The 21,862-nt window shown below is 35.5% G+C and overlaps 1 protein-coding gene and 1 pseudogene across 1 annotated transcript; both read left to right on the top strand.

Moving 5' to 3' along the window:
* Positions 1-3,314, top strand: part of LOC132032933 (putative pentatricopeptide repeat-containing protein At1g10330) — a 49,068-nt pseudogene extending 45,754 nt beyond the window's left edge.
* A 5,066-nt stretch (positions 3,315-8,380) lies between these two features.
* Positions 8,381-20,854, top strand: LOC132034746 (AUGMIN subunit 5-like). Its single transcript, XM_059425108.1, is given in 11 exon segments — positions 8,381-8,386; positions 8,873-9,450; positions 10,293-10,434; positions 10,795-10,971; positions 13,044-13,253; positions 14,635-14,820; positions 16,371-16,455; positions 16,458-16,526; positions 19,149-19,344; positions 19,568-19,703; positions 20,535-20,854. Coding segments are annotated over 11 exon segments (1,914 nt in total). The 3' UTR covers positions 20,664-20,854.
* The last annotated feature ends 1,008 nt before the right edge of the window (positions 20,855-21,862 follow it).

Genomic DNA, 21,862 nt, shown 5'->3' with positions numbered 1-21,862 from the left:
CTTTTAACAATATGAGTTTGTTCAGAATAACAAAATCAAGCTCAATTTAAATGTTTATTAAAATAGTAATAGTAGTATGATATTAAAATAGTAAAATTAACAGCTCGAAGAGTGATGGTTTTTTAAATTTTCGCAGTAAATTCATATATCAACCATTTTGCTCTTGTTGAAATAAAATTTACATAAGAAATTAAGTAAAATACTTGAAATTTACTCCTTTACAATTCTTAGATATATCAAGGACAAACTTCACATAAAGAAAAGATAAGGGACCAATACAACATTTAAATTACTATCATAAATAGATTACCGGTATCGCGATTAAAATTCAAGATTGCAGCTTAAAGGTAACTTTTATTTCTTGCTTCATTCTCTACTTACAAATGAGTTAACTGTATATCTTTCAATGATAGTATAATGAGATGTTTCTTGAATTATTGAATTTGGAAAGTGAAAAGGGCGAATCTTAGTACTCAAAACTAGCTCCATTTTGAATTTTATTTAGAAAGATTCTGATCCTTCTTTTATGTTTAGTTAGTTTATAAATATAACTTTGGATTTTATTTCTTGTTTAGATAATTAGATTTAGTTTAATTTAATAAATACTTAATCATAAGTCCATCTGAGTACGATATCTGGACCGCGTATACTTACGTGTGCGTTTGGGAGCAACATGCGCTCTGTCTATACACACGCACACACACACTCTTCATGTCTCTAATTTAATAATTTCGTTAGGCATATACATGCATTTATTAAATTTATAGTACGAATTCATTGACCTATTCATACCATTAGGAGTTATATTATCTTAGTTAGCTTCACATATTTCTTGCTCGGTTGAATATATAGCATCCCATTATTATAAATTAAATGACATCAATATTTATGTTTGAACATTTTCTATTTGATTAAGTGCTAAAAATTTAAGTACAAACACATTTCATGCATCTATTGGCTTGGTCTAAACATCGGGTACGAATAAGTTTTTGAGTTCGCTTTTGTTTCATGGGACAATGAACAATATCTTTGATTGCTTATTAATTACTTCTCGATGATCTTAGGTGCTGACAATGTTTAATCTGTTGAAATGCCAAAGCCGAAAAACCTGAACATATGCTTCAACTTTTACAACATTTCATCAAACAGTCAAACCAAATCAAACAAATACATTCCCTTCTCATAACCAGTGGCCCCCTCCTCTTTACCTCTCAATGGATCAACACACTTTTTTACAACACTTTCTTCAGAGCTTACCTCAACATATCTCAGCCACAAACAACTCTTAACCTTTGCACCCATATACTCTTTCATCAAGCTCGCAATAGCCATACTTTTCCTTTTGGCTTCATATATAGGCAAGAACCTTCATTCTCAAGTCTTGAGAAGAGGTCCCTTATGTTTAAGGGTAGGTTTAAAATAGTCCTTTAAATATGAACTTAACAATTTTGGTCCTTTAAGTTTGCCAAAAGTTTAACACTTTTAGTTTCTGTAAAATATTTACCGAACTCTGTCTGTTAAATTTAACAGAAAATGAAAAAAAAAATTAACTATAAACACCAAGATAGTCCCCATAAAATTCTAAAATATGTAACACAATAAACTACACTAAAAAGATATATAAAAAATAAAAAATAAAAACTGAAAATTACACCTCGAAAAGTTGCAAAAAACTATAGAAATAAATTAAAAATAGTAGAAACTACAAAAATTGTACCTCTAAATTTGAGTTCCTGCTTCCTATTTTCATAGTTTCCATCAGATCTAACAGACAAAGTTTGGTAAATATTTGTCGGAGACTAAAAGTGTTAACTTTTCGCAAACTTAAAGCACCAAAACTGTTAAGTGCACACTAATTTGAAGCTACCTCAAACATAAGGGACCATTTGAAGCTTCGTTGTCAAGTCTTGAGCGACCCGTATGTCTGTACGTCTTTTATTGGGTTGTACTTGCATGGGGTAAACTCGAGAGTGCACGCAAGGTCTTCGAAGAAATTCCTGAACCGTGTGTTGTCTCGTATAACGCGATGCTTGATCCTTGTGGGAAAGACGGGGATATGGGTTTGGGGTTCTTGATGTTTTCTCGAATGCGTTAGTGATGTTTATTCATGGGTACATGAAGAACGGTTGCTCCGAGGTTGCTGATAAGTTTTTCAAGAAAATAATGGTACACGAGAATGTGAAGTGTGGTTTAGTGAAGCCGAACAAGGATACTTTTGTTAGTGTTCTTTCTTCTTGCACGTTTATGGATGTTGGTGTGGCGTTATATCTAGGGAGGCAAGTACATGCTTACATGGTAAAGAATGAGGAGTACTTGAGTGTATTCATGATGACCACATTGATCGCGTTTTACGGGAAGATGGGTTGTTTGTTATATGCTTCGAAGGTATTTGATGCAATGGTTAGCAAGGAAGTTTGAGCTTGGAGTTATGATTTCTTCCCTAACTTTGAATGGTAAAGAGAAGCAGGCATTAATGATGTATGGGAAGATGAGAGCAAAGGGGTTGCAACCAAATGAGATTACTTTCGGGGCAGCTCTATCAGCTTGTGCGCGTGTCAAGCTTGTCGATTCGGGTTTTAAATTGTTTGAAACAATGTTCACATGAATTTGGACTTGTATATAAAATGGAACGTTATGGTTGTGTGGTTGATCTCTTAGGTAGAGCTGGGCTACTACAGGAAGCGTACGACCTTATAAAAAAGATGCCTTTTGAAGCTGATGCCACTGTGTTGGGTGCTCTGATGGGTGCTTGTAGACTTCATGGAGCTATTGAGTTGGGAAATGAAGTAGCACAACTATTGCTTCAGCCGCAACCTAATCATTCAGCGATATGTGCAACTTTCAAGCATATATGCTGGGGTAGAGAGGTGGGACCATGCTGCTGCCTTGAGAAAAGCTATCTTAGATGCTGGAATACACAAGGTTCCAGCCCACAGTTTTATTTAGTAGAGCTGATAACTGCAGCAGCTTTTATTTGCAAAATTGTCAATGAGCCTGCTTGGTGATGAAATCTCGACTCATCAAAATCAGCTAAAAAAGGATACTGCATAGGTTTTGCACAGAGATTTAAGAGTTGCTTAAAGAAAGTTGCAGTCTAAGCAGATAAAAGTTCTTCACTTTTTTTTCTCTAAGGTCGAGCTAACATAGCTTGACAGGTCAAGGAGACGATATATTTTTGTGAAAATGCACGGCAAACCTGGTTCCCAAGTCTGTTTGGCGAGGTATTTCTTTTTGGTTTTCTACTTTCATTTTTCTGGATCTTTTTCTTTGCCCCAAAATTTTGAAATTACCTAGTCGTGTGCTAATTAAATAATTTGAACGATAGTTGATCACGATAAACATCACTTAAAAGGAAAGCGGTTCTGCTCGATTTCTTCCTAAATGAAGTATCAAATCCATATGGATTTCGATCACTAGCAATTCTATCACTCAATTGTGTGTTTTGTCTATCTTAGTTAAGGCTTTATGCAAGTTATTGTTAAATAGAAAATCCTTTTTTGACGCCTTTCCTTAACGCGCAGTCACTGCTTCTGTAGTAGTTAGTCTAAAATAGTGAATAGAAACCAAAAGTTTCACGTTGTTCACAAGTCAATGTACAAGTCTTTGATAGCAGAAACCAAAGGCTATACATAGCAGAAACAATATATGCAAGTTTTTGATAACCCATTTCTATACTAAAAAAGATCAAAATTAAGTGGGTAGAGAAGAAATCAAGAATTTTTTGTTCTGCTCCTCTATGAAACTATTTTAATGAGATATATGTAGCACAAAATTAAGCAAAGAAAAATTTACTATTGTTGCTTTGGAGTAAACAATTCCAGGAAGGTGACCTAGTCATTTTCAATCAAATATAGTGTTGTAAATTACATATCACATGCAATGTGTCACACAATATGCGAAGACTATTTAATCTTATCTCTCAAGTCATTGCGTCGAATTTAAATGAAAGCTGGAAAATATTAAAAGTTCACATTCTTAAGTGAATGCATGGAAATTAAGATTCAAATGAAAGGTACAACACAAAGTCCTATCAATTGCAGTAACACATGCATTTCGTTTGATACCTTATTGGACAAAAATGTCATAAAAAGGTTTTTGTTTTGGCTCTCTTAACAACCACACCCCCCACTCCCCCCCCCCCCCCCCCCCCCCCCCCACACACTTTCCCTTTCTATTACACACACACAAAAAGACAATTTATCCTTTGCCTTGTGTTCCCACATCTCATGGAATTAATTTGTATCCAGGTAATATTAAGTGAACAGAAAAAAAAACCCTCGTATTCTTACAGCTGGACATGCTTGAACCTGGTCAATGTTTGTTAAATACTTTTCTAGATTCCGATTTCGATAATTTTGGAACTGGAGCTAGGAAAAGGGTCAAAAATAGCCCTCTACTTTGGGAAAAGTGCTGAAAATATCCTCCGTTAAAAATTAGGGTAAAAAACACTCCTTCCGTCATTAAAGTTTTCAAATATATCCCTATCTTAACGGAAATCTCCAATCCCCCAAAATAAGCCGATTTCATTTTTAAACCCGAACCAACTACATAAAAACTCATATGCGACCAACTTGTTCCTGAGTCCTACATTTGGAGCCACTAGGCACATGAGCGGGTAACTTAGTTGGGTTGGGTTTTTAACTTAGTTGTGTTGGGTTTAAATGGAGCAGGTTTAAAAATGAAATCGGGTTATGGTGGGGGATTTCCATTAAGATGGGTATATTTGAAAACTTTAATGATGGGAGGGGTACTTTTGACCCAGGATATTTTTAGCCCTTTTCCCAAAGTAGAGGGGCATTTTTGATCCCTTAACACCACCCCCCCCCCCCCCCCCCTTGAAAACTTTAAAAATAAAATCGGGTGGGGGTATTTTTTTTTTTTGCTAAGATGCAGTAAATAGAGTTTTTTTTTTTTTTTTTTTTTTTTTGGCTAAGATGTAATAGAAAGTTGTTTTTGGAGATAATCAGCATGTATGAGCTGCATATGATAAACCGCGATGAAATAGCTCGATGTTATGTCGGTTGGGTGTACGAATAAAGTCTAGCATTAGAAGTTGATTAGAAAAAGAAGATGTATATAAAGTGTAATTATACTCTTAATGATGTGAGACATTTAGGAGAAAATATTTGTGCTCAACGCGGACAATATCACACCAAATTAAAAGTTAATAAGTATAAATTTTTGTGGATGCAACGCCGGTCTATTGTCACGCACTTGTCTTGTAAATTGGTTTGGAAGTTGATTAGAAAAAGAAGTTGTGCATAAGAGTAGTGATATTCGAAATGATGGGAGACATTTAGGGGAAAACTGTGCAGGCTTTGCCCAAAACGAAAATATCAAATTTGTTATGACTTGTCCAATGCAAGCTCGAGCAGATGATTAATTATGAATTATGATGTATTAGTCTTCTACATCCTAATCAATTGTCATGTAGCCTTTCTTAAGTGAAAGTCATTGTAAAATCTGGAACTATTCAATTGCTTTACGTAACAAAAATAATTTGATAGTTATATTATTACAATTAGGATAGTTATATTATTACAATTAGTAAAGTTATACCTCAATATATCTATTTAATAATATTGAGGTATGTATAGCACAAAGCAAAGAGAATTTACTACTGTTGCTTTACGTATAATCAATTCAAGGAAACTCACTTAGTCATTTTCAGTCAACTTTAGTGAAGGCAGTTACATATGCACATTCTCTGGTGATGTTCCAATTTAAAAAAATCACAATTACCATCTAAAATGTGTCACACAATATGTGAAGTCTATTAGAGCATTATTTGGTGTATAGACCTTGACAAAAACTTCTCAAGTCTAAAATTTAAAAAAAAAGTTTGATTAGTCAGAATAAGAGTAATAAGTGGTATATAGATCTTGAGAGAAAATATCTCAAGTCAAAATTTCACAAAAAAACTTGATTGATTAGGATGAGAGTGTTGGTTGGTGTATACCTTGACTTCCAAGTAAAAAATCCAACTTTTTCTTTCATCAAGTCCATGATACAATCATCTAGAATATGAATGATTGTAGGATAAATAACTACATCCTATACTCTTAATAAAGCTCCAGTACTCTTAAGGTAACATCATTGGTTCGATAATGTGCACAAAGGTTACTTTTTCTTTATGTACCTTTATTCTGCAGTGTAATTTTATTATCACAATTTTTTAGTTTAATTAATCATATGTGCAATTCAATGTTTACTAACGTAACTATGAGATTACCTCTTTCATTCCTCGAGTGTATGCCCCATTGATCACTAGTTATTCGAGTTATGAAGGAACTATACTTTCTTTTCTGACAGGTTATTACTTGATTGGCTGAAATATTGTGCAGTGCAATAAAGAAATTACAGAAAGAAAAATATTGGAAAAGGGACACTTTTTGGAGTGAAAAGATTTGCTCTGAAGGCCACGAAATTGTATCCTAGAAACTTGAAAACATTAATAAGATGTTTGGCAAGACTTGATGTGAACAAAGTAAATGAGATAATCAAATTTTTATATGCTGCAGACACAACTTAACCATCTAATGGGATCACTCTAAACAGCAATCACAAATGCAACAGCTGCTAGATTCTTAAATTAAATTTTTATAACCAAAAAAAAGTATATAAAAGGTACTATTCCATCTGTTCTATTTTTGTGTCATAGTTCGGATTTCGAGAATCAGACTTCTTAGTTTTGACCTTGAATTTGAACATAAAATCTTTCAACTTATTTTTTTTAAAATTAAATTTACATATTTTGGTAACTACGTAAAAAGTACTATTATAAGTCAAAATAATTAATAATTCAAAATATTTAGAAGACATATGAAAATATCATGGTCAAAGAAATACCCATTTGACCCTCGAAATCCGAACTCCACCATGTAAATTGGGACTGATTGAATTTAAATTATCAGTCCCAATTAATACTGTCCTAATTTATATGACACACTTTTATTTTTAACCTATCTAAAAAAAATAGTATATTTCTATATTTAAAAATAATTTAACTTTTATGATATGATTTACAGCCACATAAATATCTAAAATTTATTTTGAACCACAAATTTCGAAAAATCCTTTTAAACTTAGGGACTAGTCAAATTATTCCAAATAAATTTAAAACAGAGGGAGTAGAATATATTGTTACGTTTTTAAATTACTATCACAAACAGAATTTGCGTTATTCTTAAAGCCCTAATTCATCACTTTATTGAATTTGGAAAGTGAAAAGGTGAATTTGCTTGGGTTGGGTTTCTGTTTTGACCCTTTTGTATTTGATGGAATTCTTTGCTAACCCATCTTGGAAATTTCTGATTGTTAAAGTTTGGAACTTTTTGCTTTCTTGAGGATTATGTTTTTTAATATGCTTGTCTTGTTTGCTGATTTCATGTTTCACAGCAAATATTCTCATGAGTTGTATAAAGTTTTCTTTGAACCTAATTTGAAGTTTCTGACTCTGTGTTAAAGTTTGAAACTTTTGCATTTGATGACAGTTATGTTTTAATTTAATGTTCTGTACAGATATGACAGAGATTGGGACTATTCTGCTTAAGATTTACTTATGTAGGTGGTTTTTGTTTTTTACTGACTCACATTTAGGGTGTGTTTGGTATGAAGGAAAATGTTTTCTTGGAAAACAAGTGGGTTTCTTATTTATTTTCTAGTGTTTGGTAAGTAAGCAAAAAAGTATTATCCTAAGAGTATTTATATGTGATCTAGCAAAACACTATGGGGGCGGGATGGGGTGGGGAGTGGGGCGGCATTCACAAAATCATTGTACTATATGCTTGTCTTCACAATAATCTGATTGGTAATACCTCCCACATACGAAGTGTATCCATCTGGAAGCACTTCGTTCTTTCCGCCCCAATGGCAGAAACAAAATAGTGTTTTATCTTCAGTTCCCATCATGAAGTAGTGTACATGACCACAAAGCCAAAAAGGTCAACAAACTCTCTCTCTTCTCTTTGTGAGAAGGGAACCAATCTTGTAAACGAAAAACCTGATCTAGAAATAAAATGAATTTAACCGGAGTTAATTATGAAGGCTGAATATACTAAAATCACAATCCATAAGGAAGGTCACAATAGCACGAGGATTAGTTATGCTGGGATCTTTTTTTATCGACTATTTGGTTTGTTGTGATCTGCTGCACTTGAGCCGAGGGTCTCTCGGAAAGAGTCTCTCTACCTCCAGGAGGTAGGGGAAGGTCCGGAACGCTCTACCCTCCCCAGACCAACTTGAGTATGTTGTTGTTGTCGTTGTCATTGACTGTTTGGTTTGTTGTATTAAATAACATGCATTGCATAATTTGAAATAGTACTGAATAGGGTGTATTAGAATAGGAACAATACTGGTATTGTTAATGCCATGGTTTACTATGCCTGTATTGGTTCTACATAAGTTGAAAACACTACCAAACAAGGGATTAAATAATACCAAAGCTAATACCAGTATTTTTTTTTCCTAATACTTCCCACCAAACGACCCCTGATATGCAAAGGCAAATCTAGCTCTTCTAGCAGTTAACTGAATCCACTACATTCAGACCGGACCATGTTTACATTATCCAAAAAATGAAGAAGAAAGGAAATTTGTATATATAATAGACTATACCTACTCCAATTCATTGACTCTAAATTTGGGATTTACTCTGATAATATGAATCTGAGTTAACCTTGTGACTATTACTACTGATTCACATAAGGTGTGGATGGTGGGCATCACGGGTTGGATTATTCATTTCTTTATTTTTTAACTTGCGCGTTTTCTGTCCCTAAGCAACAAAAACCTGTGTCTAGATTACAGTTACCAGTTCAAAAAAAAAAAAAAAAAAAGAGGAAGAACCTGTGTCTAGATTGGTTAATTACAGGTGGCATTGATTATAGCTGGTATTGACACTTTTAAATGCAGACATAAACAAGTAATGCTGGAGGCTTATGATCAACAGTGTGATGAGGCTGCAAACATATTTTCAGAGTACCATAAACGTCTAAGTTATTATGTTAACCAAACAAGGAATGTTAAGCGGTCTAGTGTTGATTCTTCTGCTGAGGTGGCTACTGCTTTTCAGGCAAATGAGAAAGATGTTTATTCAACTTTTAAAGGAACCAAAAGTGCGGAGGATGTCATTCTCATTGAAACAACCTGGGAAAGAAATATCAGGAAGGCATGTGAGTGTCTTGCTTTGCAGATGGCTGAAAAGATTCGCAACTCTTTTCCTGCTTATGAAGGAAACGGAATCCATATGAATTCTCTGTTACAAGCTGCCAAGTTGGGTATTGACCTTGATGGTGATTTACCCGATGAAGTAAGGCATGCAATTGTAAGTTGCCTGAAAAGTCCTGCCCAGTTGCTACAGGCAGTCAATGCCTATGCTCAAAAGCCGAAGACTACGATTACTCGAGAAATAGAGAAAGTTGACGTTAACGCTGATGCAGAGATTCTAAGGTAATCTGATCTTCTAACTCGTATTTTTCTGTTTCTTTTTGCAGTTGTTACCTGATTTGTAAATTTTGTTTTTATAGGAAATGCATGTCCACTTTCAGGAACGGGAATTTTGATTCTTATTTTATATGACCAATTGTTTAATTGGTCAAATTTTGCAGTTCCTCATAGTTTAATATACCAATCAGAGATAAGTGTCATACCAACTATAGTCGATACAAAGTAGTTAGATTTATACTTAGTTGATCGTATGCTTATATTAGATTTGGAGTTTTGGGGAGTCTTTTGATTCTGGTAGACTTGTATACCCGTTTGGGGTTACATTCAAGATTTAGAAAACCTAATTTAGGGGATCCCTCGGTTGCCTTGCAAGATAAATCATTTAATAGTAGAATGAAATGGACGTGAGAGCGGAATGCACACAGAAGATTCATGTAGCCGATCCCAATTATTTGGTCTTGAAGCGTAGTTCCACATGTCTTACCCGTCTTTGGTGCGTCGGCTGCCTGTCTGACCCGCTTGGCGCAGTGCATTGACTACCTTACTTATCCATCAAGCATTCAATAATTTAGAGTCGCCATCTGCTCAGTGACATATATGCCCCCAACTAAAGAAGTTGCGGGAAGGTCTTACCCCAAAGTAATACAGTACAAGTACATGAAAGATTATGTAATGAAGAGGCAAACTAATTCATCATGTAATTTCCGACAGGGCAACCGATATGAAAGGGATGGACGCTTTTCGCATCCCCTTGGTTTTTGCAATATCTGCTTGAACTCAGTTTATGATAATTGTGACTTGATGATGCACCTATTCATTGATGTCAATTTTACCCTTCGAATCAGGTACAAGTACGAGAATGACAGAGCAATGGATGCTTCTTCTTCTGATGTAACATCCCCTTTACACTATCAGCTTTATGGCAATGGAAAAATTGGAGGTGATACGTCTTCAAGAGGGAGTCAAAATCAACTTCTTGAGAGACAGGTCTTTTTTTATTTCATTCGTTATAATAGTTTGCCACCTTCAAATTGTCACTTTTGCAAATTTCCTTGGACTTTTTTGTGGATTGCATTTTTTTGTTGCCTGAAATCCTTTTGGAGCTCTTCCTAAACTGGTGCCCCCTTCGACCTGAATTGAATCTTCAATTTGACTTGGTTGTTAGTTTCATATTTCCTGTCTATTACACTTCCTTCACAACTGTAAACCTGACATGGATGCTGTGAATTAATTGTTAGATATGGACCTGTGTTTACAGTTGTAAGACCTTTCATTTTTGATTCCTCTGGGAAGATTTGTTTATTTTGGTATATTTTCTGAATGGTCTGATTTTTTTGTCCTACGCAGAAACCACATGTTCAGCAATTCATGGCTACTGAAGATGCATTGGGTAAAGCCGCAGAAGCGAGAAATATGAGCCAACAGCTTTTAAAGCGTCTGCAAGGAACTGGTGATGCAATCTCTTCACAGTCACTAGTCATTGGAGGAACATCAAAGAGTATGAGCAGCCTTAGGCAACTTGAGGTTTTTCTCTTTTAAAACTTATAAATACTGTCTAGGCTGTGGACCTGTGGTAAAAAGTAAAATAGGAAGCCACACCTTTCTGGATTTCTTTGGAGAACATCATGAAATTATGCCTGTACTTGGGCTACTATCAATTGAATTGTGTTATTGTTAAAAGGCTCAGCGTCCTTTTTCTGATTAAGTTTATAGATGTAAATATTTGTCTATTTCGAGGTTGTAAATAGTTGCCTCGGTACTGATATTTGCTACCTGCTATTTCGTCTTTCACACATTTCTCCATAGAGTAACCACTATTTTGACCCTTACAACAAATACTATGCTTGCGTAAATTATTAGCTTACTATATCTGGTACTTGGTTATTGCTGGTTAAATGTAAATCTTTTAAGCACTAAATATGAGAGTCTGAGTATTGTGGAGTAGACAAGTCACCAGAATAATGATTTAAATCATTTCATATTGATGATCTTTGAGGAAAGAAGTTCCAGTTAACATTCATTTTAGCTTATGGTTAGAAATCTGGTACTACCAAGTTAATTTATAATGAACTCACGGCACATATATCTTCACTTTCAAGAGAATGTACATAGCGAACATTTGAACTTCAAAGGAGGTGAGGTAGTAGACTTGTAGGGTAGATAGAAAATGGAGAAAATAAAGATCTTTTGTGTTAGAGAAATACTTTTCTGTCATCATTATGCAGGGGTTTTCAAAGGAATTTATAGTATCCTGGGCTACTTCACCCACAGCCTTACGGTTTTGGATTGGATGCTCAGATTCTTTCGCATGGTATCAGAGCAAAACTTGGTGAACTGTGTGCACAACCATGCTTTGAGCTTTGCGCTCTCAACTCAGCCCATGGAGTTGCTCTGAGATTCTCTCTCTCAATTCAGCCCATCGAGCCAGAGACTTTGATCCAGGCCACCCCTTAGCTTGTTGAGCCTACTCTCCTCTTAGCTCCAAGCTCACTTCAACTATTGAGCTTGATCTCTCTTTCTACCGTCCACACTTCAATCTTCTAAGCAAAAAGAAAAAGATAGGATCTCCAGTCCATCGGTCCACGTGTAAACCTACAATTTGGGTTACACGTGCAAGAGGGTGTTAGCGAAGTACCTGCCCCTCATCGATTGTGTCAGGGTTTGCAAAGGTGTTTATGATGTCTTGGGCTACTCTACCCATAATTTTAAGGTTTTGGGTTGGTCAAATTGTTTCACATCTTGGTTTAGATTATGTCTTAGTGTAGGATGAAATATTTTATTCTAACTTGTCCCCAATATTCTGCCCCTTTTCTTTGAAAAGCTTGTCAAAGAGGTTAAGATCCGTTGAAGACATAATAAAAGAAAATAAAAGTGTGCTCTCTAATAGCTTAACCTTTTAAATGAGATGGTCACAAACTTCGACATGATATCAGAGCAGGCAGAGATCCTGGGTTTGAGTCTCATCGCCACCCATCATCTACTTGCCCATAAAAGATATTCGGAGCTGCACTTGAAGGGGTGTGTTGAAGATATTCGGAGCTGCACTTAAGTAAAATTGTAAAATTGTAAAAGTATTCTCTTTCTAATAGCTTAATCTTTTAGATGAGGTCATAGACTTAAAACAAGGTTGCATCTATTTTTTTCGATAAGGTGCGTTTAATCTATTTTTGGAGGAATAGTACCTTAAAAGCAGTGTTTCGATATTCAACAGACAGTGCTGTTCAGTTACTCCAAAATGCTGCTTTTGCATTTAGAAGACACTGTACTTTGTTCTCAACAGGGGAAAAAAAAGTTTGGTGACTTCTCCCCATCTACCTAAGCCTTGGTGGGCAGAGTTATCCCCCTTCCTGTGTTGGTGGGAGGTAGCAGGTACCCCGTGCAATAGTCTAGCAAGCTGGTCTTGACACCACCATTAAAAAAACACTGTGTACTTTCCTTTAGTTTGCGTACTTATATAGTGCTTTCTTGGTAGTTTCAAATATGCTGGTCTTGTGTGTGATCTCATAATCTTCTCCAGCTCAAATTACCTGTATGAAACCTGTTTATCGATTTTGTACGCGTGGGATGTCCTCGCAATTTTCTTCTTCTTTTTGTAGTTGGAGGTTTGGACAAAGGAATGAGAAGCAGCTAGATTAAAAGCTAGTGTGAACACACTGATGTCTGAAATACAATGTTTAAATAAGTTGTGCGCAGAGAGAAAAGAGGCTGAAGATTCTTTGAGAAAGAAATGGAAGAAGATCGAAGAGTTTGATGCTCGCAGATCAGAGCTGGAATCTATTTATAGTGCCTTACTTAAGGCAAGCATGGTATGACTGAAATTATGCGGTGTGCTGTGTTACTATACAGTCTTCTGTTTTAAATTTTATTTGCTTCTTTTCTTTTTTGGGGGGGGGGGGTGGGTTGCATGATGTTGCGCTTTGAAGATTTATCTTGATGTATTTTCCCCAAAGTATAACGTTTACGACCTTTTGGAAAGTACAAAATAAATCTGCACTGGGGACTATTTTCTTGTCATGATACTCCAATCCTTTCGAACTTGCTTAAGGAGTGTGTTGGAACTACTGACTTGAATTGCTTTGACCTGTGGCTATGTTTGACAGGAGCTCTTTGACCACTAAATCAGATATTCACGCAATGGGGACTCCTTAAACATGTTTGAGTTTACTATATGATCATATGTTTAGACATAGTCTAAATACTTTTTGTTGGAAACTAAAAGTGAAATTTCCCAAGGCTCACAATTATGGATCAATTACCAAGATGGTCACTGTCTATTACTCTCTCAATTATATTCTATTCTAGATGGCAACATTTGACTGGTCACAGAATATGTTAATTTGACTTATATTTTTATATTATCTATAGGGAGGAAAAACTAAAAGTAATGATTGAAAAGCTAAATGAATACAACAACAACATACCCGGTGTAATCCCACAAGTGGGATCTGGGGAGGGTAGGATGTACGCAGACTATACCCCTACCTTTGTGGGGCAGAGAGGCCAAAAGCTAAATGAATAGTATAATGATTTTGAATTCTTAAAAAGTTGTATAGATATGGAATTGTGTAAATATTCTGGGACATCCCTAAATGGAAAGAGTAAGCGAAGGGACCATATGATGAAGTTGTTGGCATAATTAATATGGTTTCAGCAGCACAACCTAGTTGTAATGTACTAGTTCGGTCCCATTTTATGTGTGAGAAATGAGTGAAGATAGGTATAAGGCATAATGTGAAAAGTCTTTCATCCAAGACTCTTATAGACATGTACTTTAATTTCATGTAAGACGCTTATACGTATAAAGGTGCAGTACAAAAATGTCGTACATGTTAGAACACTGAAGTTTTAACATATGCGTTGTTTGACCTAGTTTGAAAAGTTTACTGGATTAAATATGGGTCAGCTTTTGGTTTAACAAAATGGGGTGGAACGAGTAGGTTTTTGCATTGATGTGCAACTTGATGTATGTACATCTAACTGAGTCTTCACTGAATTTTCCAACTGTTAAGAAATTAGCTGTTCCACTGATATATTTATGCTTTTAAGCTGGAGAACATGGTAAATTTATTGATTGTTTACAACTACAACTACAATGACAACAACAACAACCATGCCTGAATCCTGAACTATTTAGGGGAATTTTTTTTGATTGTTTGATTACATAAAATTTTCCCTGTCGCTGTGTAGGATGCTGCAGCATTTTGGAGTCAGAAGCCATTAGCTGCAAGGGAGTATTCATCAAGTAGTATAATTCCTGCTTGCACTGTTCTTGTAGATTTATCAAACAGTGCAAAGGATCTTATTGAGCAAGAAGTCTCAGCATTTTATCAAACTCCTGATAATACGCTTTACATGCTTCCATCAACACCCCAGGTTTGTAGATTTTCACTAATCCACAAATCTAATAAAGGTGTTTTTTGTTCAGTGAGAAAGAGAATTAGAAGAATCGTTTACACTGCTATGTTCAAGGAAGATTTGTGAAATCAGCCTTTTTACTGTATACTAATAGAATCTGTTGCTATATTGATTACTGATTATTTACTTCTAATTGTTTCTTTTGGAAATATTTATGTTTTAATGCTTTGAGACAAGTTGCAAATCATGAATGAAGAAATCAGCAAAGTAACCAAGCTCACGCTGGTTCCCTACTTTGAATTTGGGGGTGCATGTTAGAATATCAAGTGAATTTGTGTTTAGATTCATTGTACTTGAAAAGACAATCATATAGAATATGCTATAGGATACCTTAGGATATTCTATATTTTAATATAGATTATTTACTTACCTTAATATTATAGGATATTCTAAGACTCTTATATAAGGAGCACATCTTGTACACTTATTATTAAGTCAATGAGAAGCTCTTCTATTTTCACAAGAGGTATCAATAAAGAAAGTTAGATCTTTGTCATCAATAGATGTAAGTGCTAATACTACTACAAATTAAGCTTAGATAAAATGGTCTTCCCTGTGATTCTTTTCCTTAAAATTCTAGGCCACAATTAATTAGCTTCTCCTGTTTGGACAAAGCAAACTATATGAAGTGAAAATCATGTCAATCAAGTTTAAAAACAGCTATTCTTTTTAATTGAGATCACAAGATGTAGCTTTAAGTTTTTTTCAGAGCTAATTATCTCACACTAAAATTTTAATTTCTTAAACTAAATTTCAACAATTAAGATATCAGGTTATCAACTGTATTTATTCTCTAATACCGTGCTTTCAAAGACATAGTTCATAGGTGATTAGGCACCCACCATAGCACCTTAACTCCTGAAGTAAAGCACCACCTAAGTGAGGCGGAGCTCAAAACCTGGTTTTAACTCAACGACAGGATTTAAGTGCTTTCCAAAGAAGCCTTCAACAATTCTATGAGGGGACCTTCTCCATTTTCTCAGCATTGGCCTTGATATTTATTCATCTCTCATGATGAGAACTCCTACCATGAGCAATTATTAAAATATTTATTAGTAATAGGGGCATCCTGTACGAGGTCATGTATATACATACAGAAAACAATGTGTATATAACTATATATGTAGATATATGTATATGTCAATATGGCGCGCTTAAGCCTGATAAGTTGTATATATAGATAAATGTATGTGTGTGTCTGTATATATGTGCTTCTTTTGTTGTCATCAATATAATGTATACACCTGGACATAACTTTTCGTCCATAACGAGCCTCTCACACTGGAAAGTGACACTAGATTTATATTTCATTTATTTTTTTTACATATTTAAGATAAGCCAAAAGATGGAAGACAAAGATGGTGGTCTTACCTAAAATGATAATTTAAAATTTGACAAATGAAATGAGTAATAAATATCAGTTGCTATTCTGTTCTATTTATCGTCTAAACCTATTGCAGTTTACATTTGCATTGTCTTCTCTATTGTGCCTTGTTTCATGCTAATAGGCTCTGTTGGAATCTATGGGTGTCAGTGGATCTACTGGACCAGAAAAAATTAAAATCAATGCTGAAAAAATGCTGCTATTTGAGGCAATGGTGCCAGAGACCTGTCTGCAATTCCATCTATATGTCGCATTTCTGCTGCTCTACAATATCCTGCAGGTGAGTTTTCTTCTTCATTTCAATGTGTTATTATTTGCTTGAATCAGTTGTTAGGTCACAAGTTTTATTTCCTCCAACTTCTAAAACAGTTTTCACCTCTATAGTTTAGCATTAGCCATTGTTAAAATGCATAAGCAAAATTGTTTAAGAATAAGGTGTTTTGAGTTTAGATGTTGTCTATATGGACCTGGAATTTAGATTATTTGCCACGAAACCTGAGCCACCATAGGCTCTTCTTTGACAAGAATATGACCTTTGAGCCACAAAAAAAGCCGCGACGAAGACATTGAGGCAAACTCTATCTATTGTTCATCTAGTTTTGCAGGGTTAGTTCACGCATATAAACATGTTTGCCCGCTAACAGAGTGCATAAGTTATCAAACACGGGTCACAACTGCTATATGAATAATGATGAACATTGGTATAACTTTGATGGGTTAGGGATTTGATATCTCATTTTAAGCCTAGGAGAAATCTCAAGGCCTCGAGTCCATCAAGTCTTTTTTTAAATTTACAAACAACAACTTTCTCAATATTCTTATTAAGATTAGGCTTAAGAGTTAAGATGGACTAGTTGCAGAGTGAGTATTAAAGAAAATTCAAAAAATTGTCTCAATTACCGTTATGCAAATTTGAGAAGAGCTATAATACTTACTATAAACATAGTTTCTGTACACACAATCTGGAAAACATAGCCTCATTCTTGATGACCAGATGCAGTCCATTACCACTTCTCATGCTCTCTGGATATCCTAAATTCATGCTGTGAATGAATACAAGTTTTAGACCTCTGAATTTCCCCACAATTATGAAAATGTTACCGTAGGTATTTTTTTTTTTTTTTACCCATGTCTAGTCTCTTTTTTGTGTTGCACTCTCATCATAGGCAAAGACCTTGAGTCTTTCATGGTTCTCACCTCACCATTTATTCTACTATTAGTCCAGGAAAAAAAAAAAAACATTAAGACTTGTGACAATATCACCAAGACGCAATCAACAAGTCAAGTCATAATATTGTCCAACCAATCATCAATGTTACTCAAACTTTCAAGAAAGTGAAAGGAAAGCAAATAGTGTCCATCTTTGATACAACCTTTTGTCTTCCTGTTTTCACTTTTAACACATGGAGATTTTAGGATGCTAATTGCCCCCTCCCCTGAAGTCAACCTCAATAATCACCGCAATCATTCATTCCTTAGCAGTTCATACCTATGAAATGCAATTCAATATTCAATTTCTTAGTATCTGAACTGACTTTCCCCCATCTGTCAAGTGAGATTGACAAGAGAGAGAGAGAGAGAGAGAGAGAGAGAGATTTTATCCTTGCTTAAAATCACAACCATGGCAACAAGCCCACATAACAATCTCTCTCTCTCTCTCTCTCTCTCTCTCTCTCTCTCACTCTAACAAGAAATCACAATAATGGCAATAATGACATAACGACTTATAATAATTCTCACAAGCCCACATAACAGCTCGCCATACCAACCTAGATGGAATTCACCTTCACACCAACCGAGAAGCTTCTTGACTTTATTGAAGGGAACTGAGACGAACTTTATTGAAGGGAACTGATACGATTAGCTTAGCTAGTGTTCCAGAAGAATTTAATCATTATATTCTGGTCATAACTCTCTGAAAAGCAAAACATGCGTTCGGGATCGTGTGGAGGCCTTAAATCAGTAACGGATAGCCTAGCTATTGACTTGTTCCTGTGAATACAACCTCTTTTCTTGTTTCGACCTTTAGGCTTTATATTCATTTGGAAGTTCATTTTGTTGATTTGTTTTTGAATACTGTATAACATTAGGTGGTGATTTAGATGGAAAAGAGATTTCAATTTCTGTTGGTCAAAGTTCTGAGTCTGCTGACTGGTCTGGTTTGGTCAGAACAGCTATGGGCCAATAGTCTCTGGTGCAACTGGCAGGTTAAGCGGGACTTTAAGATGGGTATAGTTTTCAATTATAGGTGCCTAATTGGACCGAGGGCCATCTGCATGTTAGAAACAGTGAGGCAAATTTTGACTTGATTGGATTTCCAGACATCTGAGCTTCTATGAATGCCCTTAAAAACCATTTGAGACAACATGACAATATAACCAGCAAGTAGGCAAATGAGAGACCAAGAAGGATGCTAATTTGCAAAACCTAAAGAATTAAGGCAGTAGGAATTACCTTAAACTCATGTAGGTTTATGGCGTGCTTGTGATTATTCTGTCCCATAAAAGAATCACAAGAGATGACCGAAGCCATGATTAATCAATCGGAGTAAAGCCTATATTATGAGTCTTGAGATGGACCTGAGTTTGGCATTTCAGTATGCCTTTCTCTAACCCATTTTACTGGATTGAACTCCTTGTCATCAACTTATGAAATAAGGTAGATAAATACTCGAGCTCATTATTAGTTTGTTATGTTGTTTTTGTAATATGTACCAGATTTGTTAGATACAATTGCTTTTATTGAACTTTAAATATTCCATGCCATGACTTTCTTAGATTTTATTGGTTCCAACATTCTTTCTTTTTGAGCTTGACGTTGCATACCTCGCTATCATACTTTCTACATGTAATGATGATTGTATGTACATCTTATCTTTTGTCCTTTTAACTTGTGTATTTAGGTTTGGATGCCTCGGATGCTGGCTTAGCAGCAGTTTTAGAATCTTTGGGATTTTGTATGAAGCTTCGTGGTTCTGAAGCTTCCATATTGGAAGACTTGGAAAAGGCAATCAACTTGGTTCACACACGGCGAGATCTTGTTGAAAGTGGTCGTGCCTTGTTAGATCATGCTAACAAGGCACAAAATGAGTATGAAAGGTGCGGCAAATGTCACACATCACTTTATCCTTTATTTTCACTGGATCAGATCCTTGCTTATTTGCAATGTACAAGTTTTTCTAATTCTTATTCAAACCAAAAACCGGGGTGCCCTTACAAAATTAGATCGGACTCTAGTGCCTTGAATATTATATTCCTGATTGTTGGACATTTGGTTGGACCAATATATAGATTGATTGGTTTTGTTGCTTGTCCTTTGTAGGACGACTAACTACTGCTTAAATCTGGCTGCGGAGCAAGAGAAGACAGCTACAGAGAATTGGCTACAGGAACTGGATGTAGCTATTGGTAATGCTAAACACTGCCTTAACGAGGAATGCAAGTATGTTCGGGGCCTGGTGAGTAATTTTTGTTGCTGTTTATTTGTCTACCAGTTTGTTCAAGGTAATATCTTATAGGTCTTAGAACTTAGATGGATAAAATAATGGAGTTACACATTACTTTCAGTCTTTGGTATGTTCAACCTGTTCAGTACTTTGAGATGGACTGTCAATAACCAACTGTGTATTACATGCTGCCAAGCATCTATCTGGACACAGATGTGGGAGTGTCCAAAAAGAATGTAGGACATGCCACAAAAGACTCTATTTTACTTGATATAAGCTTATTTTGTAAATTGTTTTCTATGATATTTATCATTTCATGTCAGCCAAATGAAATCTTTACACCTTCTGATTAACCTTCTTGGGTGATGTTAAGTCATTGGTTGAGGAAATGAGTTGTGGTATCCTTATATGGTATTGGCCATATGGCAGTCCTTGCCTCATGAGCTAGCTTTTGGCGTTAGGCCATATCATCATGGGTGAATTATAAGATCTTTCTGCACAACTGTATGAACCGAAAGTACTTTATGTGAGGTACCAGGAGCCCGTATCCGGGAAAACATTGAGTTAGCTTAATTGATCCGAAAATTTTGTTTCTGAATTCGTTAGGGTTAGGAGGATAATTCATCATTTTTCAGTTCTGTTAGGCCAAAAAAGGGGAAAGCTAAAACAACGGTCTAAAATGGGAGAAAAGGAAAAAAAAAAAAAAAAAAAACATTCAAGCTCTGTAACTAGGATATCTTGGTGATGCTGTGTTCTTTTGTTTTCTTCCTTTCTCACATACTCATTTTTCTGTTCTGGTAAGTTTCCTGCTTATGGAAATGTAATATTGTTGCATGTTTACAGGTAGATGAATGGTGGGAACAACCAGCATCAACTGTAGTTGACTGGGTTGCTGTTGATGGACAAAATGTTGCTGCATGGTTGAATGATGTGAAGCAGCTCAAGGCATTTCATGATCAACAACTTCGTTGAATCACCTCTTTGGCAACTGTTACATAATCTGTAAATTTTCATTTTTCTCGCTTGCTAGTTCTTGCAACTTCATGTGGCTTTTGGTTCTCTCGAGACAGGTCACTTGCAAATCTAGGCAGCATCTGTTGAAGATAGTAGAAGAATTCGATCTTCGACCTAGACCTAGGACTGTAAGAAAATTTCAGTCAATGATTGGGAGATCAATGATTTGATTGCTCTCCTAGCCACACTGGAGGGTTTCATCTTCACTGATCAGGAACCAGACAGAATCTTATGGGGAAGCTCAAAGGAAAAGAAGTTCACAGTCAAAGAAGGATACAATGTTTTGTGCTCTCAAAATGAGGTGCTAGAGGATTGGCCCTGGAAGCATGTTTGGAGAACAAAAATGCCACTCAAAGTCTGCTGCTTCACCTGGACAGCTCTTAAGGAAGCAGCCTTAACTCTGGACAACCTCTCCAAAAGGAAAATCTCACTAGTCAACAGATGCTATCTATGCCACCAAAGCCTAGAAAGTGTCAATCACCTACTTCTTCACTGCCCTGTTACCTCTGATAGAATTTGGTAACTAAATACAATGTTTTCCTTTGATGGCCTAGCATTGGAAGCTTTTATATAGAATTTGGTAACTAAATCAAAGAACTTTACACATTAAAAAACAGAAGGTGCAGGTTTATTTTTGAAAATTTTGTATTAATGGAAAAAAAACGGTTGGTGTAATAATGAAAAAAAGAAGATGATAATCTGACGTATTTGGGGGGAGTTGCGAAAGATTTCCTTTCTTCTTTTAATCTTTTTTAATTTCTAACCCATTTTATTAAAACAGTAACAGTCATTTCCTTGTTTTATGCTATACTAGTCAACCTGCTGTGGAATAGGATAACACACACGCATATATGAATAAGGAAAATGAGGGGGGATAACAAAATGACGGAATTATATTTCATCAAAAACAATTCCCAAAGATATCTTACAAAAAAAGTAAAAAAATCATATGTATCGAATGATGAGAGACCTCGAAAAAAAATCAAGAGAAGTCCCTGAATTTCGTCGTTTAAATTGAGATCTAATGATAATGTCATTAGCAGTATTTGCTCTGACGCTATCCCCACCAACGAACAGTCTTGTAAAATTCAAGCTCGTTCAATAACGACTATGAAACTTCCCCATGCGCAAGTAAAAGTATGACCTTGAAAAACTTT

The sequence above is a fragment of the Lycium ferocissimum genome, chromosome 10 (genome assembly GCF_029784015.1).
Source record: "Lycium ferocissimum isolate CSIRO_LF1 chromosome 10, AGI_CSIRO_Lferr_CH_V1, whole genome shotgun sequence".
Taxonomy (NCBI): Eukaryota; Viridiplantae; Streptophyta; class Magnoliopsida; order Solanales; family Solanaceae; genus Lycium; species Lycium ferocissimum.
This window is presented reverse-complemented; position numbering and strand designations above follow the sequence as displayed.